Raw genomic sequence first — 18,797 nt, forward strand, 5'->3', positions numbered from 1 at the left:
CCCTGAGTGATGGACTGTGATCTCAAAGTATAAGCCAAATAAATCCTTTCCCTCACTAAGTTGCTTCGGTCAGTGTTTTATCACAACATCTTATCCTGCAAATAACAATAACAAAACAAATTCTATTTTAAGAAGTTTAAAATATGAGTCTTATCTGATTCTGAAGGTTATATTACCACCACCACTCCACTCCTGTCAGACAAGAGTGTTGCTATGTTGCTCAAGCTAGTCTTGAACTTGCAACTTTCTTGTCCCAACTCCCAAGTGAGATTACAGACATCGGCCATAGTCCTAAAGTTTTAGAAATAACACATTTGTCTTTTCACACAATACCTTTCCCTCAACTTTTGGTATGCCTTGTAACTTTCTGTCGAAGCTAGACACAGTAACTCTAGTAACAAGGCCTGAAAAAAAGCAAGCCTTTAGTGTAAAACTTGATGTTAATCTGACTGGGTATTAAATTGTGTTTAGTATTTTTTGGAGCTTCAAATACCATAGGCTTCCTTTTCTTGTAGCCTTGTATATGTCTCTGTGTTGAGGTTTGGTCTTGTCTATTGTAATTAAATGCAGGTCCCCAAGACCCGGAGTCTGCACACAGATCCAAGTGACCCTGTCCCCAAGTTATTTCTGATTGGTAAATAAAGATGCCAACAGTCAATAACTAGGTAGAAGAGATATAGGTAGAGGAGAACCAAGAAGAGAAGGTGAAGGAGGAAGAGAAACTACCATAAGTTAGGTGAGCCATAAAAGGCTGGCCAATTGGAATTAAGAGCAGCTAAGATAATAAGTAATAATTTGGTGTTATTGATGGGAGGTAGATTTGAATAGCATAGAGGGTAGACATCTGTTCAGCTCTTGTGCTGTTTAAGGCTTATTGTAAATATAATGGCTGTGTGTATCTTTTATCCAGGAACTAAATGGTCAAAGGCAGGGTAGACACCCTGGATCAGGATTAAATAATTTCTACAACATCTCTATCTCTGAGTTTCCCTAGGAACTTCTTGTATGATCTGCTGCTGCTACACTGATGATCTGCTGGGGTGGTGCTAAGGGAATGGGGAGGGGACATTCTCTAACCTTAAAATTAAATCTGGGTGTGCTTGTGACCTTCTTCACTAGAGGGTCTTAGCTTTTTCTTCCTGCTTCCTAGGAAGGCTGGACTGTGAATAGATAGGGTTAGGAGAATGCCTTTGGTCTTTTTGTTTTGTTTTGTTTTGTTTTGTTTTGTTTCTAGACACAGGGTTTCTCTGTGTAGCCCTGGCTGTCCTGGAACTCACTCTGTAGAACAGGCTGGTCTTGAACTCAGAGATCAGCCTGCCTCTGCCTCCTGAGTGCTAGGATTAAAGGCGTGTGCCACGACTGCCCAGCAAGTATGCCTTTCTTCTAAGTGGAACGGAACTGTGGTAAACTCTTTTATTCTGGAGAGGAGGCCTTTCTTACTACTCTCCTCATACTATAAACAACTTTATCCACCTGCTCATCATCTAAGAGGAATTTTTTGTTGGCTCTTTACTAGAAATTAAACCCATGAAAATGTGGCACTCCCTTTATGACTGCATCCTCTATTAGGTTCTCAGCCATACGAGTCCACACTCAGATCCCAGGATTTTATCACCATTTCCATTTGAGGGGACTGAGGATGCTCTTTGGCCTCATCTCTCCTCCAGAGCTCAGAGTGACATCTTAGTTCTCTGAATGGGTCCAAGAACTGTTTGTTTGTTTTTAACAGTTCAGAGTCATACTTCTTTTTATTTATCTTTATTTTATATGTATTTATTCATCTATGTATGTATGTATGTATGTATGTATGTATGTATGTGCACCACTTGCATGCCTTGTTCCTTAAGATGGGGACATCAGATTCCCTGAAACTAGGATTATGAATGGTTGTGAGCCACCTGTGAGTGCTGGGAATCAAAGCTAGGTCTTCTGTAAGAGCAGCTGGTGCTCTTAACCACTGAGCTCTCTGCCAGCCCAGAAAGACATGATTCTTGACTGGCCCTCTGGGATTCTGCCTGAAAGAGAGGCTATTTGTTATTAATGGGTGACGTCAAAACTCTGAGACTCTCCTAAGGGAGAGTTAGATGGTAGAGCATCCATTCTAGTTCCTGAGGGAGGGTGCCTAGCTCTTCCCACATCTGGCAGGGCAGGGATGATATTTCTCTGTGGTATTGCACAGCAGTTTTTATCTGCACATTTTTGGTTTTGCGAGCCTATGTCTTCTGGTTCTCTGAATAGCTGAGGGAATTTGCCAGTAGATATTACACACGCTAACACACACACACACACACACACACACGAAAGCTAGAAAACGTAACCACCATATCATTGGTCCTGAATTTATGAGCCCATCTATCAAATGTCCAGGGAATTTAGTTGAACTTAGTGGGTGAAGGGAAAGTATAGGTATCCTATTTTTAAATATGGGATATATACTGTACGCGTCTCTATTTTGGATTTAATACCTGAAGTCAACAAGCAATACAGAAATGCCTCTTCTCTGGCATTTTCTATATATTCCAACAATTCTGGAGATTAAGATGGGGAGTTCTAATTTCATCTCCGTTGCTATGATAAAGCACTCAGACTCAAAGCCACTTGGAGAAGGAAAAGATTTATGTGCGAATACTTCCAGGTCACAGCCTGCCACTGAGTAAAGTCAAGGCAGGAATGTGAAACAGAAAGCCCCGAGAACAGTGGTTGTGGGCTCATCCTCGCTCTGGCTGGCTCACAGGCTCAGGCTTAGCTAACTTTCCTACACAGCTCTAGAATCATCCTTACTCCAGGAAATGGTTCTGCCACGGTGGGCGGGGTCCTCCTACACCAACTAAAAATCGAGACAACCCCTCCTGAACATGTCCATGTGTCTGATAAAAATAGTTAGTTACTCAATAGAGACTACTTTTGAGGTGACTGTAGGATGTATCACGTTGACGGTTGATGCTAACTAGGACAGGATAACAGGACAGCAACATGCTACAGAACATGCATTCTGGCAGACCTCTAACCTGAGCTAGTTTGGAGGTAGCCCAAAGATTTCAAGCTTTCAGCCCCAAAATGATATACCATATCCACTTGGGTCATGTGTTCTCAAAAATCCTAATTAAAAAATAACTACACCTACATTCTAGCTTTCCTAACATTCTGCAACATTTTTAAAAGCACTTTGTTAGAAACATTTAAAAATGTTTGAAATTCTATTAAGACGGCACAGACTTTGACAATCTTAGAGTCCTATATTCAAGTGTAATGGTCCTTTTTATTTTGTGCATGTGTGTATACAAGGGTTGTACAGATTCATACGTGTGGGTGCAGCCACAAACGTGGCTTGGTGTGTGCTTAGACAGCCTTCAGGTGTCGGTCTGAGCCTTTTCACTTTGTTTGAAACAGGCTGCTGCCTACGCCAGGCTACCCAGCCCTCAAGCCTCTGGAGTCTTCTGTCTCTGCCTCCCACCTTGCCATAGGGGCGCACTGCATTCATACATATCTGCTCCACTATGTCAGGCTTTTATGTGGGCTTTAGGATCTCAACCCTGAGCTAGTTCCTTGGCCCCGAATGTTTTAAAGAGTATGGCAAATGATACACATCACATAATAATGAACAATCAGAGGGCAGGTGAGGCAGCTCAGTAGATCAAGCCTAATGGCCTGAGCTCAATCCCTAGAACCCACATAAAGACAGAAGGAAAGAACTGCTTCTATAATATCTTTAGCAGTCAGGATTTAACAAACTTAGGCTTAGACTCTGCTTTCAAATTCTGAAAATTTTATTGTATTGACAAAGAATCACCTGGAAAAGTATTTTTTCAACCATTTTCCTTCAAATATTTAAAAGTTAAACATTTTGGGGCCAGCAAGATGGCTTAGCAGACAAAGGTGGTTGCTGCAAAGCCTGGCAACCTGAGTTTGATCCCTAGGATCCACACAGTAGATGTGAGCATCCTGCCAGTTATCATCTGAGCATGAGCGCATGCATGGTGGGTAAGTTCCATAGGCGTGTGAACGCGCGCGCGCGCGCGCACACACACACACACACACACACACATACACACACACACACTAAAATAACTGTAAACAAATGTTTTCAAAATCACACCCAATACTTAAATATGCAGTCACTTCTTTTCACTGTAAAAATACAGTGACAGTTTTGGAATTTTGTTTTTTTTTTAAAGACTAATTTATTTTATGCATGTTACATGAGTACATTGTCCCTGTCTTCAGACACACCAGAAGAGGGCATCGGATCCCATTACAGATGGTTGTAAGCCACCATGTGGTTGCTGGGAATCGAACTCAGGACCTCTGGAAGAGCAGTCAATGCTCTTAACCACTGAGCCATCTCTCCAGCCCGGAATTAAAAAAAAAAAAAAACAAACCAGAAATATTATAAGAATGTGCTTTCATTTTAATCACACGTGTAGGGATTGGGGCTGCTTCAGACTGTCTGCAGCAGCGACTTTAAACTGTCTCATGCTCTAGCAGAGGCATGGTTTTGTCAGCAGCAGATAGTTTCTGCAACTGTGTGACATTTGGAATTCTGGGAACTTTTGGAAGGGTATATGTGATGGTTTGTATATGCTCAGCCCAGGGAATGGCACTATTAGAAGGTGTGGCCCTGTTAGAGTAGGCACTGTGGGTATGGGCTTTAAGACCCTCATCCTAGTTGCCTGGAAGTCAGTATTCTGCTAGCAGCCTTTAGAACTCTCAGCTTCTTCTGCACCATGCCTGCCTGAATGATGCCATGTTCCTGCTTTGATGATAATGGACTGAACCTCTGAACCTATAAGTCAGCCCTAATTAAATATTGTCCTTATAAGAGTTGCCTTGGGCTGGAGAGATGGCTCAGCGGTTAAGAGCACTGACTGTTCTTCCAAAAGTCCTGAGTTCAAACCCAGCAACAACATGGTGGCTCACAACCATCTGTAATGAGATGATGCCCTCTTCTGGGGCATCTGGAGACAGGTACAGTGTACTTACATATAATAAATAAATAATCTTAAAAAAAAAAGAGTTGCCTTGGTCATGGTGTCTGTTTGCAGCAGTAAAACCCCCAGTGTATAAATAAATACTAGAGCCAAGAAGTGGGGTTGGTGGTTGGTGGCTGGTGGTTGTTCAGGTGGATTGGTTGTGGTTTGTTAGTAGTCGTGCTCAAAGAACAAAAGGAAAGAAGTTAGATTTGTGGATCTTTCTCTCTCTCTCTCATTCCCTTCCTCCCCCTTTCTCTCTTATCTAGTGATACAGGGTGAACCTGGGGGAATAAAATAAAAAGAACCCACAAAGTAGCAAAGACCAGCTACATAAAACAACTTCGAATTCAGGACTAAGTCAACATAATAACTGAAAAAGATTCCTTTTGGCCAGCAGCCCTTTCTTGTTATTGGTAAAATTAACCAAGTACCAGACAGTCTGGCCACTCACCATGTGTTTGGCAAAGCTCCCTGCAGGACCAGTGTTGCGCACCAGGTGCCCTTCAGAAGGGAAGTTAAAGCTGCCAGCGCTCAGGTTGTCCCGTGTGGAGTGGTTGCCAAAGAGAACAAAAGGCTGCCGATGAGGGCTAGAACAGCAAGTCAACATGTGGTCAGACAAGGCCCCAGGACTGGACCTCAGGCTCTTCTGAGCGGTGTGACATAGGATGGGCAAAGCCCAATGTAGGTAATGCTCTTGGCTGGCTTGGAAGGGATGTCCGATGTCTCTGATTCATCCTAGTGACCCATGGAGGTCAGAACTATACCCCTGCTAAGTTTACACTTTTTAAAGAAATCAGTCACAAGAGTCTGCTCTAAATAATATAATGATGCCACCCCAATTTTTTAAAAAAAGATTTTTGTTTGTTTAACGTATATGAGTACACTGTCACTGTCTTCAGACACACCAGAAGAGGGCATTTGATCTCATTATGGATGGTTGTGAGCCACCATGTGGTTGCTGGGAATTGAACTCAGGACCTCTAGAAGAGCAGTCAATGCTCTTAACCACTGGTATCTCAGTCGGATACCCCGATTTTTATAAGGTAAAATTTTAATAGAAATTCAGCTTTTAGAGAAATGTGGCAGTTGGACTAATCAGATCCAATAGACAACAGAGCAGCTACCAACTTCTAAGTCCCTTTCAGAAGGGCAGAAGAGAGTAGGATGCTAATGGTGTCCCTATCACACACCTCCCATACACCCACTGCCTGTCTTGGTGGTCTTTTCCTCTCCATCGACTAAACGCGCACCTCCTGCTCATTCCATAACCAATCCCTTCAGACCGTTTAGTCAGGGCACCTTTCTAATAGCCACCAAGGAGACACCACATGAAACATCTAGCAAGTCAAGGATAGGACTTTGGGGGTGGTGGTGGAGGGGACAGAGGGATTAGCTGCTTCCTCTACCCACCAAAGAAAACTGCTGATCATGATAAAGATGAAGAAGGAACTACTCAGAAACCCTTACTCCTGAGAGGCTCTGCCAGAGCCTGACAAATACAGAGACGGATGCTTGCAGCCAACCATTGGACTGAACATAGGGTCCCCAATAAAGCAGTTAGATAATGGACTGAAGAAGCTGAAGGGGTTTGCAACCCCATAGGAATAACTACAATATCAACCAATCAGATTCCCCAGAGCTCCCAGGGACTAAACCTCCAACCAAAGAGTACACGTGGAGAGACCCATGGCTCCAGATGCATATGTAGCAGAGGACGGCATCAATGGGAGGAGAGGCTCTTGGTTCTGGGAAGGCTTGATTGCCCCAGTGTAGGGGAATGCCAGGGTGGGTGGGGGAGCACACTCATAGAAGCTGGGGGGAGGGTGGATGAGATAGGGGGGTTTCTGGAGGGGAAACCAGGAAAGGAGATAACATTTGAAATGTAAATAAAGAAAATATTCCATGAAAGAAAGAAAGAAAGAAAGAAAGAAAGAAAGAAAGAAAGAAACCCTTACCCCTCCATCTTTTGCAGGGCGCTAGGAACTTAGCGTAATTCATCCTATAGCCCCACCCCCACCCAGTACTGCTGTTTCCTGTCTGTAGTTTTGCTTTCCTGAGCTAGGTATAAAATAAAAGTCCCTTTCTTCAGAATGAAGCTGATTATCTATAGCATTTTAAAAGCCATTTTACTGTAAGAGTGCAGGAAAATAAGCAAATACAAAAGTATGAAGCACCACGACAAATAAGTCACAACTACGGATTTTCTTCTCTCTTTCTTTCTCTCTCTCTCTCTCTCTCTCTCTCTCTCTCTCTCTCTCTCTCTCTCTCTCTTCCTCCCTCCCTCCCTCCCTCCCTTCATTCCTTCCTTTCTTTTTCTTTGAGACAGGGTTTCTCATTGTAGTTCTAGCTGTCCTGGAACTCACTCTGTAGACCAGACTGCTCTTGAACTCAGAAATCCGCCTGCCTCTGCCTCCCGAGTGCTGGGACTAAAGACGTGCGCCACCGGTGCCCAGCACAACAGTGATTCCTACGCTGTAACTGTAGTCAGCTCGCATTCTGAACCTCAATGATCCCCATATTCGGCACCCGACCCGTTTCCAATTCCATCTTCTCTGGCATCATTCACACTCCCGCCCCAGGAGACATACCTGTTTTCAGTAATATGGCTGGAGAGCATTCCATGACCGAAGTAGCTTCTGAATGGCTAAAAGGAAGCCAATATCTGATGTAAGATAACAGCTTTGAAAATAATAAAGCTTTCACATATGTGCATATGTACATGTCAAGAGAGTGAGTAGTATGTAACAAAAAAACAGATGTGAACAGAGTATAAGAACACAGAACAATAATGTAGATAAAATCATGAACTTGGAGTATAGCAATGAAATAAAACAGAGCAAAATAATATGAAAATGGCTGCAAAAGGCGAAGAAACACACAGCAAATCCATTCAAATACATAGTTTTTAACTACAGAAAAGAACTCTGACCAATCAGCATTTACAGTTCAAATCACTAATCTTGCCCTTCTCTTCTCTTCTGTTAAAGGTCCCTATATTCCAATAACTTTAAACATAATTGTAATATGCTAATTTAAATCAGCAATCAGGGGAATTAAAGAACACAGAAGTATAATGATAAACTTTTCGTAAGAAAACAAAGAATTAATTCTTGACTTTGGATGAAGTGCTGGGCTAAACTTATTAATCAAAAGTTACCAAACAGGGTCTCATACGCAATGGTTCAAAGTTTTAAAAGGGAATTTTAGTGCCTTCAAGTTGTAGCTCTTGTGTATTTTTTCAACTTGTCAATATTTCTTCCTTGCAGAACACAATAAATCATACACAATCTCTAAGAACTGTTAACAAGTTGATAAATTTTCTCCAATTTTTTAAATCATATCTGTAGACTATTACTGATTATACTGCAGTTTATTCTTTGTTCTAAAATATGTATACTGTTATTGAATCTCAAGATTATTACTGTGGGAGATGAAGAGATGGCTCAGGAGTTAAGAACATTTTTTTTTTTTTTTTTTGGTTTTTCGAGACAGGGTTTCTCTGTATAGCCCTGGCTGTCTTGGAACTCACTTTGTAGACCAGGATGGCCTTGAACTCAGAAATCCGAGTGCCTCTGCCTCCCAAGTGCTGGGATTAAAGGCATGCGCCACCACGCCCGGCTACATTTGTTATTCTTGCAGAGGACCCAGATTCAAATCCCAGTACACACACAGTGGCTCATAACTATCTGTAACTCCAGTTCCAGGGATCAAATACCCTCTTCTCATCTGGGCAGGCAATAAGACACATGTGATACACAGACATATATGTAGCCAAACACTCACACACACACAATAAAAATAAATAAATCTTTAAAAAATAAGATGGAACATGGGCTGGTGAGATGGCTTAGTGGGTAAGAGCACTGACTGCTCTTTGAAAGAGTTCAAACCCAGCAACCACATGGTGGCTCATAACCACCTGTAATGAGATCTGATGCCCTCTTCTGGTGCGTCTGAAGACAGCTACAGTGTACCTATTATTTATTTATTTATTATTTATAATAATAAATAAATCTTTAAAAAAATAAGATGGAACACAATCATGGAAATTACCTGACAGTGACTTTTGGCCTCTACATGCAAGTGGACACATGTGTGTACAGAATACACATGAATACATATACACACATACATCACACATATATACAAATGTATTTTCATGGCAAAAAGGAAAAAGACATAAACAATGCAATTGTAATAAACATAGAAGAAATACTCAAAATATATAGTAAGAATTCTTTAATTTTATTTAGAATTTCTTTAGAGACAAACTATTAAAATGATGGCCTCCGATGCATTATGGGGTCAAGAACTGCCTTGAACTTCTGCTTCTTCTGTTTCCACTTTCATAGAGTAGGGATTACAAGCATGCCAGCACATGCAGCAGGTTTTTTGTTTATTTTTGAGGGGTCTTACTATGTAGCTCTGGCTGGCCTGAAAAACCCAGCGCCCTAACTGCTGGAGCTCATGCGAGGTCACACCCTGGTAATTTATTAGTTTTAATTATGCATCGGCATGCACGTGAACGCAGGTGCCCATGGAGACCAGAGCCACTCGGGTGAGTACTGAGCAGTGAACGATTCTCAGCCACTGGCCAGTCCCTGCAGCCCTGAGACTGAAAACACTCAAGATAAACTAAATATTCTAGTGAGTGTGTAACATCACATACAGCTTCTACGGCTGGTGAGATGCAAATCAGAATGTTTTCAAGGAATTTGGCTATAGGGTACCTTTTGACACAGAAAATGCCCAGTGGTACACACACACACACACACACACACACACAAGCCTGCAACAACAATAACAATTAGTTTTTAAAAAGGAAAAAAAAGCCATGAGTTTAAATTAGAGTGTGGAAGGGTATATGGAAGGGTTTGGAGAGAGGAAAGGGAAGAAAGAAATGGTAATTATGATTTCAAAATAAAAAAGAAAGAGAAATCTTAATATGTGCCAGAGGAGAGAAGACCTATAGCCACAGGAACAAAGACTAAGACGAAAGTCTCACAAAACAATGTGAATAAGCGGGTAACAGAGGAACATCATGTGAGTACTGAAGGGAAGAAAACCCCATTAACCTAGAATCTACAGAATTTTGCCTATACATTGCAAAAACATATTTCAGAAATGTAGTTGAAGCTGGGAGCGGTGATTCTCTTCCTTTCTTTTCTTTTTTTTTTTTTGGTTTTTCGAGACAGGGTTTCTCTGTAGAGCCCTGGCTGTTCTGGAGCTCACTTCGTAGACCAGGCTGGCCTCGAACTCAGAAATCCACCTGCCTCTGCCTCCCGAGTGCTGGAATTAAAGGCATGCGCCACCACACCCAGCGGGAGTGGTGATTCTTATTGAGGTGGTTCAAATGAGAATGGCTATAGGCTCATAAACCTGAATATTTGGTCCCCAGCTAGTAGAAGTATTTGGAAAGGACTAGGAGGTGTAGACTTTTAGGAGGAGGTATATCACTGCAGGTGGGCTTTGAGGTTTCAAAACCCTACACCATTCCCAGTGTCTCCCTGCCTCTTAAATGTGACTCAGATATGAGCGCTCAGCTACTGCCCAGTGCCCAATAAACTCTTCTGTAAGGTGCCTTGGTCAAGGTGTCTTCGTGGCAATTACAAGGGACCCAAGATATTATCTATTATCCCAGCACTGGGGAGGTAGAAGCAGCAAGCCAGCGAGTTCAAGGCTACCCCAGACTATACAGTGAGATCCTGTCTCCAACAAACAACAGTGGGGAAAAAAAAACAAACAAACTATGTTCCTCTATTATGTTCCCTTGTGCATACTGAAGCTGAAAGAATTCATCACCGTAAGATTTAATTACAAACAACATTAAAGGACATCCTTAGAGGAGGAAGATGCCAAGCAGAATACTGGTCCATACAGAGGAATGCAGAGCACCAGAGGAAAGTAAAAACAAATAGGTAAGATTCTTTCCTAAGTATTAAGGTATTTGAGAACAATAGCAGCAATGTATAACAATATATAGAAACAATGTGTGTGTGTGTGTGTGTGTGTAAAATGTTCCAGATCAACTCCCAGTGGTCAGGTAAGGGCGGAAGGGCTTGTTCTGTGCCACTGTGGTACACTGAGAACAGAGTAGTGATAGTTTAAACCCCAGGGAGGCTCAAAGGCAAGCTCAAGATGGCTCTTCTGTGTCTTTCTGTTGAATAGTTTTTCTATTCTGTTCCCTAGTTTTCAAAATAGACATTCAGTTTAGTCATGAAGGTGCCTTAGCCTGAACCAGGTAAGTGGTAACTCATTACTAATGTGGGCTTGGAATACCACCACGGCACTGTCACCAAGGGGCTCAACTAGTATTCAGAGGTACATAAGTACTAACTAGCACTCACCATAACTATTGGTTGGGGACACCACATGCTGAAAGGTGAATATCCTTCTAATAGAGAAGTAGGCATAAGAAAAATATTTTGGGGGTATAGAGGATTGACAACAGAGCCTTGAATATATTTGTTTTTTACAGGCATGGGAGGGAATTTCTTTTATGACACATACAGCATGACTTATAGAAATGACAACCAAAACAAACCTCTACATTGGTGAATCTTGAAAAAAAATCACTAAGTCAGGCACAGTAGCACACGACTTTTACTCCACCACTTGGAAGGGCAGAGGCAGGTTTATATCTTTAAGTTCCAGGCCAATCAGGGTCACATAGTGACCACATAATAAAATAACAACAAAAATAATAATATAACAACAATAATACATTTATCATTTTTCTTTCTTCTATGACGTTCTACTTACGTACCTCACCCGCCTGAGATTCAGAAAGTTCCAGCAGGAAAGGGATTTCTGTATCAAAGTTAGCAAAGAAGCTCGTCCACTGATGCTCAAACACCGCCAGGTCCTATTTAAAGGCAAACAAACTGAGTGTCACATAAGAGAACAAGAATCATGACCTTACCTGAAATACTAGGCTATTCTATACACGGATTATTTATTACTTTTGAAAAGAAAATATCCAGAAAAGAAACATCTTTGCAGACAAAGTGAGTTGGAAGTTAAGTTACCCAGGGAGTGGGGACAGACATTGACTGCCCATGGATACAGGTAACTTCTAGGTTGATAAAAATAGTCTTTTATTTTTTATTCTTTTATATTTTATTTTTATTTTTTAGACAGTGCTTCACAATGCAGCACTGGATGGCTTGGAGCCATTTACATAGACCATGCTGGCCTGCCTCTACCTCCCAAGTGCATGGGATAAAGATAGCTGACTTTCACTAGAATTCTTTGCTTATTGACATCTTTCTATCCATCCACCTAAGCCATCTATAGACATGTCTATACACATGTATAAGGTGTGCACATATATATTTATACAATTCTCAATAAAATACTTATAAATTTATTCAAAAACACATCAAAAAGATTATCCACCATAATCAAGTCAGCATCATGTAAAAGTTGCAAGGATAATTCAACAAGTATAAATCGATAAATGTAATCTAATATATAAACAGACTGAAAAACAAAAACCATATGATATTTCATTAGATGCAGAAGACTTCTACAAAATTCAACATGCTTTTATGTTTAAAGTCCTAGAGGGACTAGGGATAAAATGATATACCTGAATGTAATAATTTACAGCAATAGTCAATGTCCTAAATGGAGAGAAACTCAAAGCATTTTCAGTAAAGTCAGGAACAAAGTAGAATGTGTCCTCTCTGTATACTTGTTCAGTATAGTGCTTGAAGTCTTAGCTACAACAGTTAGACTACTGAAAGAGATCAAAGGGATTCAAGTAGGAAAAGAAATCAAAATATCCTTATTTGCAGATGATATTTTATACATAACAGATCCTAGAAAAATCTACCAAGAAACTTCTACAGCTGATAAAAACTTTCAACAAAGTAGCAGGATGAAAAATTAACACATAAAAATCAATAGCCTTTCAACATACAAATAACAAACAAACTGAGAAAAAAATCAGGGAAACAATACCTTTAATAATAGCCTAAAAAAAAAATCAAATGTCTTGGAAAACCTCTAATCAAGCAAGTGAAACACTTGTGTGATAAGCACTTCCGAAGAAAGAAACTGAAGAGGGTAGAGAGAGATCTCTGTTCATGGCCTGGTGAGACTAACACTGAAAATGACCATCCTACCAAAAGTAATCTATAGATTTAATGTAATCCCCATCAATATTCCAACACAGCTTTTCATACAAATTGGAAAAAAACCCCAATCTTTACCTTCATATGGAAGCACGCATGCACACAGACACACACACACACACACACACACACACACACACACACACAGGTACACACACCAACAAACAAAAACAGGAGAACTAAAACAATCCTGAATGACAAACCTGCTGGGGGTTATCACCACCCCAGATCTCAAGTCATGTTCCAGGGTTATCATAATAAAAACAGCATGGTATTGGCATCAAAATGGCTATGTTGATCAATGGAATTGAATCGAAACCTGGGCATAACTCCACAATTGGACAATGTGTAGAAAATAACACATTTTGGAGCACTCAGCTCTAAATGGGATGTCATTATGAAGCCGCTCCCTCTAAGGGTCAAAGATTTATGCAGAAGAGGAGGGAAAAAGATATTAAGAGCCAGAGTGTCTTAGTCAGGGTTTCTATTCTTGAACAAAACATCATGACCAGGAAGCAAGTTGGGGAGGAAAGGGTTTATTCAGCTTACACTTCTTCACTGCTGTTATCACCAAAGGAAGCCATGACTGGAAGTCAAGCAGGTCAGAAAGCAGGAGCTGATGCAGAAGCCATGGAGGAATGTTCCTTACTGGCTTGCTTTCCCTGGCTTGCTCATCCTGCACTCTTATAGAACCCAAGACTGCCAGCCCAGAGATGGTCCCACCCACAAGGGGCCTTTCCCCCTTGATCACTAATTGAGAAAATGCCCCACAGCTGGATCTCATGGAGGCATTTCCTCAACTGAGACTCCTTTCTCAGTGATAACTCCAGCCTGTGTCAAGTTGACACACAAAACCAGCCAGCACACAGAGGGAGTAGACAACTGCAACGCAACAGCATCTTTGAGACACAACAAGGCTGATACAAACATGACCTTGACTGTGACAACACATACAAAACCTGTACAACAAGTTTCAGTCAGGCGAATCCTAGCACGTGGAAGGGTAAGTGGACATATAGTCCTGCCCTAGCCATGAGTGTTCTCCAGTGGATGAATGACACTGAGTGTATCAGCTACACTCCAGGGCAGGAGTGCTTGGCCAACACAAAGTGGGATTTCACGTTTTCTGTGCGCTTTTAGTTTTATTTTGTTTTGTTTTTGTCGTCCTGATTTTTGTTTGTTTTGATTTTGGATTTTTTTTTTTTGAGGGAGAAAAAGAATATGAAGTTGGGTGGGTACAGAGGTGGGGAGGAGCTAGGAGGAGCTAGGGGAGGAGAAGGAATATGATCATAATATATAATATAAAATTTCTTTTAAGACAGCAAATAAAAAGTAAGGAGTAAATAATATATCCTATTACTCTTAAATTAATTATGTATCAATGTCACTGTTCTTGGCTTCAGAGGACGAGCTCTGTGCTTATTATGAGTTTCCTTTCCGTTTTATAATTCATTAATTTCTTTTTTAAAAAACCATTTTCATTATTTAACTTTATGTTTTGTATGGGTTTAGTGTGCTTGTGCATGTCTGGTTCCTACAGAAACTGGAAGGGCATCTGATCCCCTGCAACTAAGGCTTCCAGAAGGTTGTGAGCCACCATCAAAGTGCTGAAAATCAAACCCACTTCAATACTGAATACTGGAAGAGTATTCAGTGCCCTTAATTGCCAAGCCATCTCTATGGTTCAACTCATTAATTTTTATTTTCATTTAAAATTTTTATTTAGTGGGGCTGGAGCAAGTGGGCCAGAGTGAGCAACCATCCATAATGAGATCTGGCCCCCTACCCCCTATTCTGGAGTGTCTGAAGACAGCTACAGTGTACTTACATATAATAAACAAACAAATCTTAAAAAATAAATGAAATAAAATTTAACTATTGGTGATTCTAGCGTGGGGTGTGCAGGCATGCCACAGTGTACATGTGGAGTCAGAGGACAGTTCTGGGGAGTGGGTTCTCTCCTTCCACCTTATGCACACTCTAGGGATTATATTACTTTACTAGCCTCAGCAAGTGCTGGCCCAAGCTTCTTGCCTTTTAATCAGTTCTTTCTTCCCTAGTAGTTCATTTGATATTTATTTTCATTTATTCCTAAGTGCCTTCCTTTCCAATAATTTTGGTGCTTAAATATATGTTTAAAGTCTTGTAATTAAACTTCCATTTTGCATCATGAGACAAAAAGGAAGGAAGGAAAGAAGGAAGGAAGGGAGGGAGGGAGGGAGGGAGGGAGAAAGAGAAAGAGAAAGAGAAAGAGAAAGAGAAAGAGAAAGAGAAAGAGAAAGAGAAAGAGAAAGAGAAAAAGAAAAAAGTTTGGGGGCTGGAGAAATGGCTCAGCAATTAAACACATGTCCTGTTCTTTCAGAGGACCAGAGTTCAGTTCTCAGAACCCACATAATGGTTAAGTGCCTCAGAAATACTCATTTTTTTTTGTAAGCAGCTCCCTTTATTTGAGTAAATAGCTTGTAAATAAATCATTGGTAAACATTACAAAATTAAATACATTTTCAAAAGCTTGCCAGTATACGGAAAATTCACAAACATAGTTCTTTTAAAAAATAAAATATGTTCAAAGCACCCTTGATATAAATTGCCTGGTCCCTGTTTTCAGACAGGGCCACCTGGAGACTTTTCACGGCAGGCAGGGTTTCCAGGGGGAGGCAGCAGGGGCATCCTGGAAGGAAGGAAGGAAGGAAGGAAGGAAGGAAGGAAGGAAGGAAGGAAGGAAGGGCTTTTACTCAATTTTTACCCTGCCTACATCCCATATGAATTTTAATTCTACTCAAAGAGCTGGTATGTAGCTGTAGGGTTAGGGTAGGTCATCAGACCTAGCTCCTAACACGGAAATCAGGTCACAATCAGGACCATGAGCCACTGAGAGAAACCAGAGATGAAACCAGACTTCTAAACCAACAAAGGTCTTGAGGGGTCTTCCATCTCTACATTTCGCAACACTCAGTTCACACTTCTGGACTGATGGTACTGGCACAGAAGAGGCCAGAATCTGCTTCTAAAAAGGAAGCTCAACCCATTGGTTTCCTTTTGACCTGCTTTCATGGACAGAGCTAATACAGTGTATTACACTGAAAGCAGAGAACATGTTGCTACCTGGGGCTTCCTTTTTTGATTGCAAAGCTCTGTTTAGGAAGTGTAGGTATTTCTTTATCAATCAGGCTGGTTTTCAAAATTAAGAGTTCATAAAACTTTAAAAAACCACAATGAGGCAATAAGTACATGACCTGGCGAAGCATCTCAACCAATGAAATAATAAAATTTATGAATTAAGCCCTTGACCAACTCAACGCCTGTGCAGTATGGCTCACTGTAATGACGAACACACCGAATTCGAATTCTTTCACTTTGTTGGAGAAAGTGGATGCTGAAGGTGGACGACATTTGTCTGAAGAATGTCTGGAGACCTTTTGAAAGCATGTGTGTTGTGACCACATCTAATAGGAAAGCACAGGTTTATTCCATGAACCTGATACAAAGCTCACATCTCTAGTTTTAACTTAGTGTCTGTAGATATATACAAGCATGAGATCCAAGCATGACATCGAAGTCAAATGTACAACTTAAAATGTCTTACCAAACTGACCATATGAAAACCATCTTCCCTGCATTGCGAGATCCTAAATTACAGCTGAGTCCTGACAGAAAACACACCTGGCCTTGTCCATCCTGTGGATGTACCTGCTTTGATAGTTCTTGGTTGGGCTACAGTCCAAGTTGTAGTAGCTTTGCCATTAAAATATTACAGTAATGAAAACCCTTTAAAAACAACAAAAGAAGAAACACTTTTGAATAAATGTCTACTCCCCCCAACACACACACATACACACCAAAAAAATGTTGTTGTAAAAGACAACTATGGTTATTTATTTATTTTTTAAGAAAAGTATCTGTGGGGTCCAAATTCCAGGTTGCTTTCTTCATCTCTGAGAGAATTTTACCCTGTAGCAAAATCATACGCTCTTCTTCTGCGGAGGGTTCAGCTTCCTCATGCTCTTATTCGGGAGAGCAGCTCTCTGATGAATTCCTCTGTTGGTTTATAGCAGACTACGAGAGCTTCCTGTAATTTCGAAGCTCTTTCCTCCTTGCGGTTGGCATCAAGAAGATCATCAATGTCAATTTCTACGTCTGGCATTTCTTCTTCCTTGCAGCCATACAGCTGACCCAGCTGCTCCACGATCCATTCTTCCAGCACCAACCGCTTACGAAGCTCCTTATGGTCATATTTCACTGTCACTTTTCCCTGCTGGTGGTGTCGCTGCTGCTGTTGCACTTGCCCAGCGGTGGCCACCATAGTCACCGGCACTGAGTCCTCCCTCGAGGAGCCGGAGCTGCTGCTAGATCCTGGGCTGCCGCCAGTGCCACCGCAGGGAATCTGGAAGAAGACACTCGCACTGCCACCCACCGCCTCACCACCGCCAGTCACCACCGACATGTCCCCGCACGCCAGAGCCTGAGAGTGGCCCGGAGAAGGGGTGGGCGAGTGCCCCGCGCCTACCACAGCAGCCCCAACAGCCGCATACAGTGGCTCGCACCTGCTCCGCGCGCCTAGACCAGAAATACTCATCTTATTGCTTCACAATATAACATTCTGGAGTCATAGTTTGGGGAGGGTGTGGGTAAGGATGCTATAAGTTTTCTTATATGCTTTATTGTTCTTTTGTTGTTGTTTTTAGTTTTTGTAATGAAATCTGGGGCTGGTGAGATGGCTCAGCAGGTAAGAGCACTGACTGCTCTTTCGGAGGTCCTGAGTTCAAATCCCAGCAACCACATGGTGGCTCACAACCACCTGTAATGAGATCTGACACCCTCTTCTGGTGCATCTAAAGTCTAAAAACAGCTACAATGAGTGTACTTATGTATTAAATAAATTAAAAAAAAAAAGAAATCTGAACCAGCCTGAATCTTACTTTTTTATCTGTTCATGGCTGCCAAATGAACATTTACTGCTTTCTGTTTGTATGTGACAACGAGGAGAGGGGCTATGCTCAGTACTGACCATTGTGGGGAAAGTTTCTCTGGGACATGAAATAACTTTGTTTTTATCTCCTCCTCCTCTTCTTCCTCTTCATTTTCCTCCCTCTACTCGTCCTCTTCCTCCTCGTCCACCTTCTCCTCCACCTCCTCTTCTTTCTCACGCTTCTTTTTGAGAAAGGGTATCACAATATAGTCCTAGATGGCCTGGAACTCACTCTGAGACCAGGCAGGCCTCAAACTCACAGAGATCTACCTGCCTCTGCCTCCCAAGTATCAGGATTTTTAAGGGCAAGTATCACCATGCTCTTAAAATGCCTTTTTAAATATATAGTCTCAACTTTCTACTATTCTAAGGAAAAACAATCAACATTCTCAGCCATCAGGGAAATGCAAACCAGAACAACTCTGAGACTCCACCTTACACTTATCAGAATAGCTAAGGTCGAAAACTTCAACACGAAATGTGTTCTACCTACAAGATGTGCAGGGACAAAGATGGAGCAGACATTGAGGGAATGGCCAACCAATGACTGCCCCAACTTGAGACCCAATCCATGGGCAAGAACTATTAATGATACTACTCTGTCATGCTTACAGACACAAGACTAGCATAACTATCCTCTGCGAGGCTCCACACAGCAAACAATGAAGATGCAGAGACCCACAGCCAAACATCAGACGGAGCTCAGGGAGTCTAATGGAA

General features: G+C 41.5%; 1 protein-coding gene and 1 pseudogene across 6 annotated transcripts in view; both read right to left on the reverse strand.

The window, feature by feature from the left end:
• Nucleotides 1-18,797, reverse strand: part of 4930402H24Rik (RIKEN cDNA 4930402H24 gene) — a 134,446-nt gene that overhangs the window by 80,231 nt on the left and 35,418 nt on the right. For all 5 annotated transcript variants that reach the window (XR_001782167.2, XM_011239474.3, XM_011239473.3 and 2 more), the window contains 3 exons: nt 11,737-11,835; nt 7,559-7,614; nt 5,422-5,557 (listed from right to left, as the gene is read on the reverse strand). Coding sequence is in view for 4 of the 5 variants with exons in the window: in XM_011239474.3 (XP_011237776.1) it covers nt 5,422-5,557; nt 7,559-7,614; nt 11,737-11,835 (291 nt within the window). In the remaining variant the exon portion in view is untranslated. The remainder of the gene's footprint in view (nt 1-5,421; nt 5,558-7,558; nt 7,615-11,736; nt 11,836-18,797) is intronic.
• Gm14057 (predicted gene 14057) lies at nt 15,536-17,671 on the reverse strand (annotated as a pseudogene). Its single transcript, NR_024097.1, has one exon. The product of NR_024097.1 is annotated as a predicted gene 14057 (transcript).

This window comes from Mus musculus, chromosome 2 (genome assembly GCF_000001635.26).
Source record: "Mus musculus strain C57BL/6J chromosome 2, GRCm38.p6 C57BL/6J".
NCBI classification, from domain to species: domain Eukaryota; kingdom Metazoa; phylum Chordata; class Mammalia; order Rodentia; family Muridae; genus Mus; species Mus musculus.